The sequence below is a fragment of the Drosophila innubila genome (assembly GCF_004354385.1).
Source record: "Drosophila innubila isolate TH190305 chromosome 3R unlocalized genomic scaffold, UK_Dinn_1.0 2_E_3R, whole genome shotgun sequence".
In the NCBI taxonomy this organism is placed as follows: Eukaryota; Metazoa; Arthropoda; class Insecta; order Diptera; family Drosophilidae; genus Drosophila; species Drosophila innubila.
Genome location: NW_022995380.1, coordinates 29038509 through 29055225, shown reverse-complemented (window position 1 = coordinate 29055225; position 16717 = coordinate 29038509). Strand labels below are relative to the sequence as shown.

The 16717-nt window shown below is 33.1% G+C and overlaps 1 protein-coding gene across 1 annotated transcript; it reads right to left on the bottom strand.

Annotated features, from left to right (window-relative positions):
* On the bottom strand, positions 1–12805 carry LOC117791733 (calexcitin-2). Its single transcript, XM_034631601.1, has 5 exons — positions 12707–12805; positions 7550–7684; positions 6461–6513; positions 5014–5133; positions 1–793 (listed from the first exon to the last, which is right to left on the bottom strand). The coding sequence occupies exons 2-5, from the start codon at positions 7605–7607 to the stop codon at positions 470–472; spliced, it is 555 nt and encodes a 184-aa protein (XP_034487492.1). The 5' UTR covers positions 7608–7684; positions 12707–12805; the 3' UTR covers positions 1–469.
* Between the last annotated feature and the right edge of the window lie 3912 nt (positions 12806–16717).

Genomic DNA, 16717 nt, shown 5'->3' with positions numbered 1-16717 from the left:
TTGTTGTTGTAGATGTTGAGCATTTATTTGTTGGAACACTTTACATTTATATTTTTGAACGCCAGAGATGCGACGATAAAACTAGAACTACACACACAAAACAATTTGACATTTTAATTGGTTTAATTGAATTATTTACGCATCAACAATATGCATTCGATTACACAAATCTAAATAGAGCTTATACTTGTGTTTAGTATATAAAAGATAAATAGAGACATTTTCATTTTTCATTATTCATTTAACAAATTAGGCTACGAAATTAGAACATTGAATTGGGCAAAAGGTTGAATTACAATTGACAACATTTAATTAACAACAAAGTTGAAGACTCTCTTTCTTTATATTTTAACTGGTCTGGAATTTAGCGAGTAAATTAGAATGTACATTTTAAATACTAGAGTTAAACCACCAAACCAAGTCAGGCATTATCATTATCATCATTATCATTATCATTTCGATACAGCAGTTAGAATGCGGTCTTGCCAAAAATGAAGTTGCCAGGCGCATTCGCATCCTCGGCAGCAAAGTATTCCTTCCACAAGGCGGCAAACTGTTCCCGTGTCACATCGCTCTGTCCTTGGGCCATTTTGGTGAATGCCTCCTCGCACTCCTTCTTGTCAACGCCATAGCTGGAGCAGACGAGCGTAAATTCCGTCACATCGATGCCGCCATCATGGGAAGCATCCTCCAAATCGAACATGAAATTCATGTACGCATTCTGCCAATCCATCACACTGCTGGGATCCTTGGCATAGGCGTCCCACATGTTGCACCACTCATCCACGCTGACCTGCAGATACGAATTGAGTCAAAGAAAAGTTAAGAGAGACAGGGAAAAGCAGAAAGCAGAAGAAAGCGGGTAAAAAGCATCTGATTAATGCGTTACGCCCAAAATGCGTTGGAAATCACATAAAGCGTCTAGCCGCAAAGTATTCGTAGATGGCTCATAAAACATCATAATGGCAGTGTAGGTGGTATGAGGTGGTGTGAGCTGGTGTGAGGTGGTGTGAGGTGGTGTAGACTGGTGTGAGGTGGTAAAAGATAGTAGGTGAATGCTGGTTGTAATTTATGCGACCAACACATTATGCGCATTTTTTTTTCCTTTTGGCCAGGCCAAAACAACGGCAATTACCGCAACATCAGCAATCGACGCCTTGACCAAATTGAACAAGCCAAAGCCACTTGACCCAACTGCAGTGTTGCCAACTCTTCAGCGACTAAAATAGCTTAAAAAAAAAAGCCAGAAATAGCTAATAAACTAATAAAATTTAAAACGGCTACAAATCTGTTTCTAAAACTGTACTCAATTGTTTTTCAATATTGTTTTGTTTATATTTAAATTTAGACTGATATAAAATTTAGACTTATATAAAATTTAGACTTATATTGAATTATACTAAATGCTGGCTATAAAATATTATTTAAGCTCATTTTTTTAGGCATATTCAAAATTCTCTAAAAATAAATCTCCCAAAAGCAACGCAATGCAAATTTTAGCTGTTGCTAAATCCAAATTTGGTTGCTTTTAAATATCAAAATATTTGCTGAGAAATTTTAAAAATTCTAAATTGTTTTGAATTAAACAATAAATTCTTTTTCTAGTTGAATAAGAAAATATATAAATTTTTTTAAGCAAATTCAAAAAATCTCTAAAAATAAATCTCCCAAAAGCAACGCAATTCAAATTTTAGCTGATGCTTAATCCAAATTTGGTTGCTTTTAAATGTCAAAGTATTTTCTGAGAAATTTAAAAAATTCTAAACTGTTTTGAATTAAACAATAAATTCTTTTTCTAGTTGAATACGAGATTATATGAGGCTAATAATCTATCAAATATATATATGTTAAACTCGTTGTCCTGACTGACTGACTGATTTATTTATTCACTGATTATTTTGCAGCCGAACTCTAAGGCAGAAAAGTTTTATTTGCATGAAATCTGAATTAAATTTATTGCACCTGTTTTTTTTTGTAAATCTGAAGAAAATCTCTCGTACTTAAGACAATTTTTTTTTGCAGCAATTGTCATAATAACTTTAAGCAGTATGAATATTGAAGTGTTTTGGTATATGTACAATATTCCATTAATTAAAAGTGCTATCATATTATGAAATTTTAGAATGTTCATTTTTTTATTTGCAATATTGTTATATTTTACTTCTCAATTTAATGCGATGGCTATAAATTAGCTAAATTGGCAACGCTGACCAGCAGCCGCTTCACTTAACCTCGCAGTTGACTCCACGTTAATTTTGGGCCAAAGACTGTGAGCCAGATGTCTTTGTGGCGGGGTAGTTGGCTCCGTTTGAATGTGGCCATAAATAAGCAAAAGCACTAAACAATGTGCGGCCAGTGCCATCAATTGCATTGGCAATCGAAAGCACCGCAATGACTAGAGAGGCAACAACAACACCACCACCACAACCACAACACAAGCACAAACATAAGCAGCAACACCCTCGATGCGAACTAACTGCATATTTTTTATATTTATTGCATCTAAATGCTACGCGTTGCCAAATTGAAATGCCAAATAGGCCGCATATCCTTGACCGTGTCGTGTCTTTGTTGGCCCTGTTTATGTTTGTTTGTTGTTATAATTGTGGTTGGGGTTGCATTGTTGCTGTCCGCATTGTGCCATAAAGTGAGTAAAGGCAACAACAATAAATCCAAGTCGGGCAAGCACAAAGCCAAAAACTGCACAAAGGCCACAAACAGTTGACTTTAGCTTATTTGCAGCTAACTTCGTCAAGTAGCTGGCTAAAAGCCAAAAACTTTGCGGCTATCTGTGTCACAATCAAAGTGCGGCCACTACTGAAAACTGCAACTTGCAACTTGCAACATGCAACAGTGAAAGTGCCACATTGAAGGAACAGACACCTGAATGTTACGCAGTGAATTTGTGAGCATCTCAACTGGCTCTTAACTAGATTATTTCATTTGTGCTGATATACACTCAAAAAAATAACACTGTACTCAAGTATGAAACAAAATATCCTTTTCATAAAAAAGCAATATATTTAAAGATTAAATTTATAATTGCTTATGCTAATTTTGAAACTTTTAAGTTATGTGTATAAAAATTTTGAAATTTTGTAAATTATTGTCTCAGCTATACTGTGTGAAAATTTCAACCTAGTAGGTCTTATGGTTTGGGCTGTGGAATGATCAGTCAGTGAGTGAGTCAGGACAAAAATCTTTATATATATATAGATTTGCCAAGTACCATAAAATTGATTTAAGCTTCTAAAAAGAACATTTTTTATTTTGAAGTGTTTGGTTTACATTTCTGAAAAACAGCTGAATAAGAAACTTTAAAAATTTGAAATGATTTTCTTATTCTTAATAAAAATTTGCATGTTCTCTTCTTATATTAGAATATTATTATTGTTAAAAATTGTTTAATAAAATTTTAGGCTTAAGAAATATGTATCCTACAATTTTGCTTTTAGAAAATAAGTGTCGATCTTTTGAAATATGATTTACATTTGAAAAATAATATTCACATTTTCTATGAATTTATTTTCTACTTGGAGACAAATCAAAGCTGCATTTCTGATTTACAGTGTGAAATGTGGATCGGTTTTTCTCTGAGTGTAGACTGATTATGCCACAGATAATCCCAGCGGTTGCACAAACGCAAAACCGAATCAACTTTGTCTTTTTTGTAATGAGCAACGGCCTAGAAAACTAACTCAAGTCGTGGCCCGGAACTGAAACTGCATTGCTCAAATAATTCACAATTCAATTTCCGTCCATTGTTGTCGTGCCGTAGAATTTGCTTACTCTTCCCTGTCCTCCTCTTCTCACTCTTCTCTGCCTCTTTCTCCTGCTCTACAACTACACACACTCCACTCGAATAAAAAAGCAAATTTATGAGCATTTTTTGTGCAGTATGCGACCGACTTTGTAATGTTTGTCGTTACAACACATACACATGCACATTGTGTATAGATATATATATATATTTGTTCTATGTGTGTGTCTTTTGTGTGCATGTGTTAGTGAGACACACTTGTCAACTGCTGTCACAATGGCATCGAGTGCAGTCCATAGATTTCAGCACTGTTGCCACTGACAATGAAGCCATTCAAACTGAGAGCTGCAAAATCCCAAAAACGAAGCACTTGATAAGCAGTTGTCCTTTTTAGCCCAGTAACCAAAGGCTACACAGGCTGTTAAGTTTGTGACAGATCTTGGTCACTACAAGAGTTGGAGTTAGCAAATTGAATATCAATACCCCTTTATTGCACTCAAAATAAAATATTAACCTCGTCTTAGAAATCCGCGTCCTTTTTTAAATCGCTATATTAGTTAGCTAAATGTCTATTTATTTGAAATAATTATTAATTTAAAAAAAAATTACCCTAAAAAGTGTTTGTGACAGATCTTGGACACTATATGAGTTGGAGTTACCACATTGAATATCAATACTTCTTTATTGCACTCAAAATAAAATATTAACCTCGTTTTAGAAATCCGCGTCATTTTTTAAATCGCTATATTAGTTAGTAAAATGTCTAATTATCGGAAATAATTATTAATTTAAAATAAAATTACCCTTTAAAGTGTTTTTAACATTTACGAAGCATTTAAAATAACATTTTTGAAATATAAAGAAATCCAATTTATTAAAAAAAAAAAAAAAAAAAATACGTTGATTTTTCTATCTAACATATTCCAAATATATTGGACAAATTAACCCATTTTAGCTTAGCATAATTTTTTTTTTAATTATGATTAATGCCATAAAATATAGATGACTTTTGACAAATCAAAGGTTAATTTCTGATATTTTTTTTATTATTTTATAGGAGTCTATTTGTTTAGATACTGGGCATTTAACAGTCGAGCAGATCAACTGTAGCGCTCATACTTGTTTTATATGGCACACATACACACACTGTGTATCATACACACACACACACACACACACACACACACACACACACACACACACACACACACACAACACACTCATATAAATCGTGGTATAGCATGTCAGCTCACCTGGCCATCGTTATCCTTGTCCGCCTTCGATCGCAGTCCAGTCCAAATTTCCATCATGACATCGTAAGTCTCCTTGTTCTTTGGCGTGTCCTTTTCCCAACCGCGCAGTTTGCAGACGCGCTGCAACAACACAGATGCAACAACAACACGAAATGGTCACATAAATTGAGTTATCAGTTACGAGTTGAATAAACAAAATGCGAATTGGCAACAGTCATGCAGAAAACAACAGACAATAAACAGAGAGAATTCCATACAAAATCAACAGACTGCCAAAAAAAAATGCCATTGCAACTTTGCACCATTCAAAATGTTGCAAATCGTTGTTGTTATTGTTGTGGCTGTTTTTGTTATTACTGTTGTTGTTGCTGTTGTTGTCTCAGCTGTTGGTTGCTTTCCATATTTATCAGGCAGCATTTACTGAATTTCATTGCAACAACAATTTTGCACTATTGTTTTGGCATATACAGTTAGGCAAGTAATTGTTTTGACAAGGTAGAAAAAATGCACATATGTGTAAGAAATGATAAATTTAATCAACGTGCAGATATAGACAGGCTATACCAGACAAAGACAAGTTTCAATATATGAAATTAGATATTTTAACTATAAATCGATATAAATTGTTTTTGATGTCTACAGCTAGGCTTAAGTTTTTATGTATGTTAAAAAATGTTTAGAAACTTAAAGTTTATTAAAGGAGCCGAGATATAGTAATATATGTACTCTTATTTAATGTATATTTTAAACAAATAATAATAATAATAAAATAAGTAAACTATTTATTTTGTTAAAACAAATACTTAACTAGCTGTTTTTTAACTATTTTTGGAGCTTCCCGCATAATTTGGTTCGTCCTTATTAATTTGTAATAACTTTAAAGACTTGGATATATATTTTAAAATATAAATTCAAAAAAAGAAATAAATTTTTTTTAATGTTTTTTTTTTTTAAAAGAATGTGGTTTTTATATTTTTTTGTTTAAACAATTATTTTGCTAAATGTATCTTAACTAAGTTTAAGATTTCCAGTATTTTTGTGTTTTGACCTTATTAATTTTTAATAATTTTAAAAACTTGAAATTATATTTTAAAACATAAATTCAAAGCACGAAATAAATTTTTTCATATTCTATTTTTTTTTTTTTTTCAAAATAAAGTATGTGTATTCGTTGTCAAAACAGTTATTTGGCTAACTGTATTTTAACTAAGTTTAAGTTTTCCAGTATTTTTTGGTTATGTCCAAATTTTAAATGTATTTTTAAAACTATTCATTATTGGTAATATTATTTATAAGTTGAAATACAAAACAATCAAATATTTTTTATTTTGTGCAAAGTAATAAATGTGATTTCTATATTAATTTTGTCAATGCAATTACTTGACCAACTTTATTGCAGCTCTGTTTCAGCTTTTGGGTTTTATATTTTTGCGCTATTCGCACTTACCTCGATGGCCAGCTCGAAGTCCTTAACGTCAATTTCGCCGCTTTGGTTCACATCTGTTGGCCAAATTCGACAATGCGCATTTAGCGTGAATTGCGTTGTTTGCATGTTGTGTCCAGTTGTTGGTCAGTTGGTTATTTGTCAACAAAAGCCCGAAAGAGAACAAAAAATATAATAGATGGATGCACATTAATAGAAGTGAAAGATAAAACGGAACTCATGGTGCAGATGGCACTAAATTCCACTTCCTTTTTGCATATTCAGCTGATTTTGATGCCTACTCGAATTTGTCGTCTATTCTTTGGCATCTGGCCATTTAAAAGTGGGCGTGTTAACGACTACAAACACAACGACAACGGTGTGCAAATGACCACTTTAAATTTCAGTGTCAAGTATTTGGCACTTGCGTTTTATGGTCCCAACAGCGGCAGCAGCTGTTGCCAAGTGTGGCAAATGGCCAACAGCCAATAGCCAACAGTCAGAAGCCAAGTCACCTTAGCGCTTATTTACTGTTTACCATGGTGCTCCTCAATTAGTCATAATCGTATTACACTTAACCTTTCGTTGCTGAAGTGAGTTGCAAAAAGTGTTGCCTACTTTTCAGCGGCAACTGCAGCATTTGCTGTTTTGTTTAACTTGCCACAATTGGCATAAAGTTTACAACTAAATGGTTTTAAAGTACACAGCATTTTCCTAATGGAAGCCGAAACTGAACTGAACTGAACTGAGCATATGGAAATATTTGCAACTCAGCACACATCAAGTATACGCAACGTATGCAAAGAAGGTTGGCAAATTGAATTGCATTTTGAGGTTGCACTTAAAATATTATCTCGTTGTTCTCTTCACGAATTAAATAATTGTACAATTGCATAGCTAACTGCATTTTAAATATACATTCTACTATTTTATATATTGGAAATTATTAATTTTTTTTATATACTGAAAGAAAATTTTCTTCTATATGCAAAATATAATAATATATTTTCTCTTTTTCATTTCCTCAATGCTTTCCGCTTCTCTATCAGCAGTTCTTCTCCAGGTGAGATTCAAAAATATTAATATATATACGGTAACTCAAGTTGTACTTACCAAAGAACACATTGAACAGAAACAACAGCTTCTTCTTGCGAAAATCGGAGATGGACATTTTGTATTATTGTTGGCTTTATTTTTATTAGTATTATTTTAGTTTTACTTTTATTTCGCTGGCTTTCTCGTTGACAGCTGCGGAATATGGAAAATAGAAAATTGGATACTCGCATAAGATAAAACACACAAGAGAAAGACAGAGGAATAATAAATAAAAATGGCCAAGAAATGCATAGAATGTGCAAATTCTTTCGAATTTAAAGTGCACTCAATTAGAGGCGGCAACACTAAAATGGGCGTGACAGTCAGCTTAATGTTAACCCCCTGATGACTCGTAAAAGTGAATGGACAAGAAAACGTAACTGGTTTGCTCAGCTTGACTGCTTTAAACCGTCTTTAACCCGTCTTTAACCCGTCTTTAACCCGCCCCTTTGTGCTAGTTTATGACAGCTAATTCAGCTAAAGGAAATAAAATAAAACTGTCTAAGGATGCACAAAGGATGCGCGTAATGCAAATGCAAAAGCTCGATGAGCAGCTTGAAAGATTGAGGGAAGAAAGTGTGGGGAAAAATCGTCTGTCAGCCTTCCGAACCATGGCTCATTTAACCTTCAATCAAAAGCAAACAGAAACTAGTAGCAATAACTACAGTCAATAGAACCCGACTTTAAAAGACTCTGTGCCTATTCTCTTAAAGACCAAATATAAAAATATATTGATATTATGTTATATTATTAAAAAAAATATATTGAATGACCTATTAAAATAAATAAAAGTGACAATCCTTTTTGGACAGCCAGATCTCGGGTCGCCTGAATCGTAGACGAAATATATCTACTGAAATATATTTTTAAATTCTGCTTATTAGTTATGTTTTTTGTAAGTGGTGCCAGAGAGTCGCAGAAGCACTCGAATGTTTAGGTGCCAATCTTCAGCGAATTTACTATAACTAAATACAAGCAGTTTGGGCGCCAGCCAGACGCAGAAGCAAAAAACGCTGAAATATGCATTTTTTGTTTACTTTTATCATGTTATTTTTAGCATATCTTTAGAGTTTTTAGAAGTATTTTCATAAATTCAAAGGACCAATTGACTTTAAAACAAATTTTTCGACCCTGCAAGGACTAAAAACACAAAAAATTTAAATTGGAATTGATTTAAAGCTTTGGTTTCTTGGTGAAAAGATTTTAGAATTGAACGTAAATTACGAATTAGGGTTGTTTTTTTTTTTTTCGTAATATATCTATCCTAATATATATACTTTTAGAATTTTTTTTTACAAACTCAATAGACTCTATGTGCATTGCAAGTACAGGGTCTTAAAACAGGCAACGAGGTCAGAGGCGGCACGTTAAATCAGAGTAAATATGCCAAAGGTTTGGCTTGTGGCAAAGCAACTGTGCCGCCTCTCATCACACATGTGGCACGGTCATTGCCAGCTTTGAAGAACCGCCTCGTCTTTTGTTCGGCATACCGTTAATCGGTGTGGGTGGTTGTGTGTGTGAGTGGTTGTGTGTGTGTGAGCTGAGAATGGCCAAGGGCTTCATTCGGAAACTATTTACTTTAGTTTACTTTTGGCCAAGGCAGCGAATCAACTGACAGCCTTCAGATATTGTTGTGGTTGTTGTTGTGTTTATCATCTCATCGCACGGCAAAAGGCAAAGCATAATTTCACAACAAGGAAATTGCAGCCAGGATGTCAAGTGGAAAACGAAATGCAATGAACATGATGACAACAAAAACGACAACGACAACAATAACGACATGCCGCAGATACGGAAGCGGATGAGGATGAAGATGGGAATGAGGATGCGAATGGGAATGAGGATGGGAATACGTATGCGGATTCTGCAGGTGAGTTGATGCTGCTGCCGATGCCTGCTAGCTGATGACTTGGGCTGCAAGCCAAATTGAAAGCAATGGCCATAACAGCCAAAGACATTTTCAATGGCCAGCAAGCAAAATATTATTTGCTTTTTTAATAATGCAACTTGACAAATTAAATTAAATTAAATTATTTTAGCTGCAGCTGTTTAAACATTTTTTTTTTGTCTTGCTCTTAAAACAATTTCAAAATTGACTTGTCCAGAAAACTAACCAAGTGCTAAGCTATTTAATATTATTAAGTTCATCATCATATTAAATTCAACTCTGTATTTTAGTGTATCATTAATAAGAATTAATGTTTGAGACTAAATATCATTAGATATTTCATTTTTACGACAACTGTATTAATAAGTATGTTAAATATTTATAACTGCTTTCAAATAAATATTGATGATGTTAATTAGAAATTAAGTTAGATAAATGACTTATAAACAAAAGTCTCAATCTAATAAAATATAAGTTTCACAAGATTTTAGTAGAGACATAAAAGATTGGTCAGTCTTTTCGTATTCGGAATATGTTTCTTATTTCTTTATAAACATTATCAAAAGATAGGACTACAGTTTCCTAACTAGTACACTGAATATTTTTGTTTCATTTCAATTTCCGAAATGTTGTTCTCTGAATGTTTAACTTGGTTGAGTTTCCTAATTAATGTTTTTTTTATTTTTCATGCTAAGTTAAATATATTTTAAATGAATTCTTAGTTTTTTTTCTTTGCCTTTGCAATTCTTACAAAAATATTTATAATTCATATGAGGTATCAAAGTAAACAACTGATCACACATGTCAGTTATTGAATGCAACATAAAGAGCGCAAAGTCAGGCAAGTAAAAAAATCGAAAATTCCATTTGAAGCGTTTCTTTTTTATTTTAATTTATAACGAGAAGCGAATCAGTTTTCCATTTCGTTTTTTGTGAATCACTTTAACAAATGGAATTAAGGTAAAATATGTCGTCAATGGAGTCGCCTTTCATTTGCATTCCAATGCGATGCGCGTGAAGGAAATTGAAAATGAAATTTAAAGCCTTTTAATAGACCGTTGCGCATTTTATCCACATACGTGTATATATATGAATCTACTCATTGAAGCGAGATATATCCGATATGTGAAATAAATAATTAAATATGCGTGCAAATTGAATTCGCTTTGCAGTTAAATCCTCACATTACGCATACGCCACGTGGTGCGGTCGTCATTGAAATAAATTAACGTGCGACGTTCAAAATTTGTTTTGTCGCTGTTGCCAATTAAATGTTTTCATTAATATTTACGCATTTTCCGCTACAAATTTCCCCATTCTCTGATCCAGTTCATTATGTTTGAGGGGGGAAATTGTGACAAGTCGCGCATTAATTACCAATATCAATACTCTATCCGAGATCTCAGTGCATAAAAACCACTCGCACCAAGCCACAAAATGGCTTTGGCAGTGGTTGTGGCTTTCTGCAGGAGTAACCACATCATAGTCATGGATAGTCAATGACAGCCGCCTCGTTAATTAGGCCCAGTCCCAGACTCACTGCAGTTTCTAATAACGAAAATAATGTTGCCAATTTTTGTTGTCACTTTTATGGCCCGCTGCCCATCAACATTCATCTTCCATGCTATAATTATTAGGCCAATATTAGGCCATAAAAATTTTAATTGACATTTCGGAAGAGCTTGAGTAAACTGCTCTTTTACCAGGCCATTAAAAGTTGAGATTGTGTCACAACTAAAGTGTTTGTTGAGCATACAAGGCGTATACTTAATTTGCATCAACTAGTTTTCAAGATTTCTGAATCGGACAATTTGTTTAGGCATATTCTGGAAATTTCTAGGTAAAGAAATTGTAAAGAATTGTCATAGTGCTCAAAAATTTAAAAAATTAATTATTTTTATTTTCAAATTGAATAAAAAAAGAATAAAATACTTTAATATATTTTTAATTACTTTTCATCAGCTGCTTACGTTAAATAAAATAAAATTTAATTAAAGAAAAAAAATATATATGTATATATTATATTTTAGTGATGCCGAATCTAGGTCAGAAATCTCTAATATTTCTGAAAATATCAGTTATGTTCAAATAGTCTCTAGACATTTTAAAGAAAATTGAAAGACTGCCATAAATATATTTTCAGTTTTGACCAAATTATTAATTTTAGGTTTATTTTATCAAAAAGAACATTTAAAATTGTCAATAAAACTCTCTAGAGATTTGCTTTTATTTTTACTTCTGAGTGTTCCTCACCATGAGTTAATTAATTGAAAGTACTGATTTATGATGAGAATATCAAATATCATTCAGTTTCTACACTTTTCCGACTGAGAAGCAAAGCATTTAATTCTCTGTAGGATCAGCTCTATCTTTCTACTTTTACTGATTCTGATTGCAATTCAACTTTTTGTGTGGCACAATTTACAATGGACACTAATTAGTTTTTGCGATGCCGCAAATTTGCGCAGCCAATTTAAAATAATAGAGAAAATGCGACTGTCTTTTATCTGTCAACGTTGTGGGACTGAATGGAAAACTGCGAGTTGCATTCAGTTGATGTTGCAGTTGCAACTGTAGCAGTTGCAGTTGTTGTTGTATTACACTCTTGTTGTACTGTGTGGCCCCGCAGTAATTTGTGTAATTTGCATTAATTTACATTTAATTTAGTGGGACAACAACAGCGAACAGACAAGAGAAGAGACAAGAGCAAAGAGAAGAGAGCAGAAAAGAAGAGATAATGTTTTAGGCCTGCGGCGCATGAATGAAACGGCTGACCAGACAAACCGACAGACGGACAAACTGACAGACGGACAGACAGGACTTGGATCCTTGAGTATTTTTGTTTGGCAACTTTATGCTGAAAACTTTGGGCAACAGTTTGAATGAATTCATTACAAAAGCAGCATTACTTGCACTTGTTAAGCTGCTCGCCTCTTCACATTGAGGCTGCCACAAAAGTGGTGGGCGTGGCCAGCAGGTAGGCGTGCTTCCTTACAAAACTGTCAGTCCACTTGACTGTGGAAAACTACCGAACTATTTTTTTTTTTCTGGACATTTTCTCAACATCAACCTCACGCTCATTCTATTTCTTATTCATGGTCTTATTCATATTTATATTCTCTTGTTCTTGGGCTTTTGAGAAACTGTGCTCGTTACTTGCAACTTGTGTTTTAGTCGCTTTTCCAAATGTGTTTTCGAAATTGTGGCATTATTTCTGTAACGGAAACTCTTAACACAAATACAAATGCACTCACAAACACACACACTTTGTTATTGTTGCACTTTACCGTTGTTTAACTCTGATTTTGATTCTGTTTCTGTTTCAGATTTTGACTCCGACTCTGGTCTCTATTTCGTGTGCTCGGCAACGCGCTTCGCTGTTTTGTGATGTTCGTTCTTGCCGAGACAACGGCTTTTATAAGCGCCCAAAACACGACGTCGACGTTGACTGCAGCAGCGACTGCGCTTCGGCGTCCTTCGTATTCGTCGTCGTTGGTTTCGTCGTTCGCTTTGGGTGCTTTTTGTCATCACACATTTTATCTTATCGCTGCGTCTGCGTCGCAGTCGACGCTGCTCTGCTGCAGAGGCTTGCATTCTGTGTCTGTGTGTGTGTGTGTGTGTGTGTCTGTGTATTTGTGTCTTCTTTTCGGTTACCACGTGCACCGTTGTAGGACAGCATGCGGCATTTTTACTGTCTGTTAGATTTTTGAAGATTTAACACTCGTCGAAATTGCTAATTGAATTAAATTTAAAGTTCCACAGCTTAGAAAAAATTTATTAAACTAATTAACAAAATTATTTATTTATTTATTAAAGCACTAGTACGAGCAGCAGACAATACTGTATTCAAGTATCTAAAATAAAACTATGAATTAAAATTATATAAATATAAATTTTAAATTAATACAAAATAAATACAAAAATACATAAATACTATAATGGATATAAAATTTGTTGCAAGGATTTGAAAATATACATACAAATCAATAATATAGATAAAAAGTAAATATTCTGTTCTTACTTTTTTTTTTAAATGACATCAATAAATAAATACACGATTCAAAAAATAAATAACAAAAGTTTTCTAAATTTATAACTACATTAGTGATAAGGTAATCTAATCAGAACATTATTTATCTTTATATCTTGGGGGCCAAAGAGATTACACTGATGACCAAGTGACAGATACTTATTAGTTAATCTAAACAAAACTAAATGTTATGAGAAAAGAATTTATTGCAGTAGAAAATTAAATTAGAAATGCTTTGGAAAAAAATGGAAGTCAAGTACTTTCCACGAATCTCAAGAGATTTTGTTGAGAATTGACTCAGAAAACAACTGAACGAAATGTTGAAGATCTCCTATTGCATTTCCGGAATCACCAAAATCCTATAAATCCTTTTAATAAAAAAATACATTTTTAAATTAAATAAATAATCATAAAAATAATTTCAAATATTTGTTATGCCCATTTATTCATAAACAAAATATTAATTTAAATGAACTCAATAAATGTTAAGTTTTAACATTTTTCAATTAATATTATGACATTTGAAAGCAATACAATTTGTTAGCAGGAACTTTCATAATTATATTTTCTTTGCTTTTTGTTTGTAAAACATTTCTGAACAAAATAAAATCAAGTAAATTTAATCAATTAAATGTATTTTTTTTAACTCAATTTAAATTATTCATAGCATACTTTCTGGCTGCATTTACAATGCAATTTCCGCTCAGTGCATTACCGAAAAAAAGTGCAACAAATCAAAATGTGCAAATGTTCTGGACAATATTTAAGCATAACCTTGACACACAGACACAAAAGCACACACACACCGAGACGTTTACAGTACAGTGGTGTCAGTTGGCAGCATAATTACAGTGGTGGTGCATTCGCATTCGATCATGTCCAAATGGCCAAATGTCCAAATGTGGACCACCAACCGACTGCAACGGCAGTCAAAGACATTTAAGCAAAACAATTTCATGCCTGCTTTTCTTGCTTTTAATTATACAAGATGTACAGACACACACACACACATACATATATATATATACATATATAATATACACTAGATGAGCTCTTATATGTGCTGGTAATTGTCAACTCTTGCTGAATTGTCGCTGCCAATTTATCAAAATGAAAAAGTGGCCAACAGACTCGCTCTCCCGCTGCGCTGTCACGGCAGTCACTGGGACCTAGGACCCAAAAACACGAAAGAAGCAGAAGACAGAAAGAATAGTTATCCTTGGCAAGCCGAAGTTTTGATACCCTTGGAGAGCGCTGTATTCAATTTTCAACTGATCGTTCCTATGACAGCTATACGATATTGGAGTCAAATTTTCGACAAAATTTTTCTGAATATATAAGACAGTGCCAAATGGACATTATATGATATGGTTGCGATATCTTTAGAAATAAAGAAAAAAAATGTATACTAAAGGTTGATTTTCGAACGATCGTTCCTATGGCAGTTTTACTATATAATAGTCAGATTTTAGCCAAAATATTTTTTGAATATACTATATAAGACAACACCAAATATACAAACTATGAGTTTGCTTGAGATTTCTTTAGAAATAAGAAAGATTTGTATACTAAAGGTTGATTTTCGAGCAGTAGTTCCTATGGCAGCTATATCATATAATAGTCCCATTTAACCCACATTTCTTCTAAGGATATAAGTTAGTATTAAATAGATAATTAATAAGTTTTGTTGAGATAAGAAAGTATATTATCTTAAAGTTTTCTTTTCGAACGATTGCTCCTATGATAGCCTTTTGAAATAAGGATCCGAAACGTCCGATCCTGACGGTATTAATGTTTAAAACGAAAAAAAAAAAAATCTATACCTCACACTGAGATATTTATTTGTCCAAAAACCGTTCGGCTTGGTCAAGAATATATAGTTAGTGAAGTATATATTTTGTCATATTAAAAAAACGCATTACTTGTTATGCAAACAAAAGCCTTATCTTGTATTTTTATTATTTTTCTCCAGTATCATTTAATTCGCTTTAGGTTCATGTTAAAAAAAAACAAAGATCAACTATTTTTTAAATCAAAATATATATAGTTTGTTTAAATTTTGATTTTGTAAAAATAGTTACTTGACTTAAATGCGTTACACATTTCTTTGTTAAATTAACACACACTCTGCAAGGGTATTAGAAACAACAATAAACAAAAACAATGCACAGTCAGCAGCATCTAAATGTTCCACTTCCAAAACGTTCCATTATGCAGCAGCATCAGCTGCCCATTGCGGATGACCGTTTTACCAAAGTTTCGCTTCGCTTCGTTTCATTTCGTTCCATTTCTATTCTGAATTTCAAGCTGTGTGTGAGTGTATGTATGTGTGTGTGTGTGTGTGTGTGTGTGTGGGCAACGTTGCGTGTTGGAGTAGACAAATGTTTAAATTTGCGGCCCTTTTACCTGTTTGCACCTCAAGTGGCCATAAGAATCCCTCTGCCCCTGTCTCTGCCTCTGCCTCAGTTGCTGCCTCTGCCTCTGTCTCTGCCTCTGCCTCTGCCAGCAGCTGCTGCCTTGGCAAAAGGAAACGGATGTCGACATTGACACACTTTCATATGCACATGAGCCAGGTCCATAACCAAAAAGCAGCAACAGCACCTTAACCAGGCCCAAAGCACAAGCACCGGTATTGGTAGCAGCCAAATGTTAAATGACTGCAAGCTTGGCATACACTGATAGAAAAATGCTGAGTATAACTATTTTGATCTTTGATTTAGCGTTAAATATGGAGTTAGTAGATTTAAATTATAAGCACTTTAAATCAAAAACAATTATGAATTTATTCAATTTAAATTTATTTCATATTTAATTTAAGTATTATCTGCCCACCAGAGTCCTGTCGTAGACAACTGTTGTAAAAATGTAAATATGATATACTCAAACGAGTTTAATGTAATATCCGAATTGTATATTTCACTGTAATTGTTATTATGTAATTGTAGTCACTATTTCTTTTTGTCTCTGATGTAAAACTAGCTTAAGCTGCCATATGGTAGCAGTATAATAGTTAAAATGTTACATTTATAAAAATTTAATAAAAATTAAATGTACAACGTTGAAAAAAAAAAAAAAAAAAAAAATTTAAGTATTATAATAATTAAAAAATCATATCATATTAAATTTAAGTATTATAATAATTTAAAAACAAACATGACATTATTAAACTAATATGCATTTGTATTAAAGTTTTTTTTTTATAAATAAAGGGTATACATATTCAATCAAAATTTAATAATTTATAACAATATAGATAACTTGTTTTATG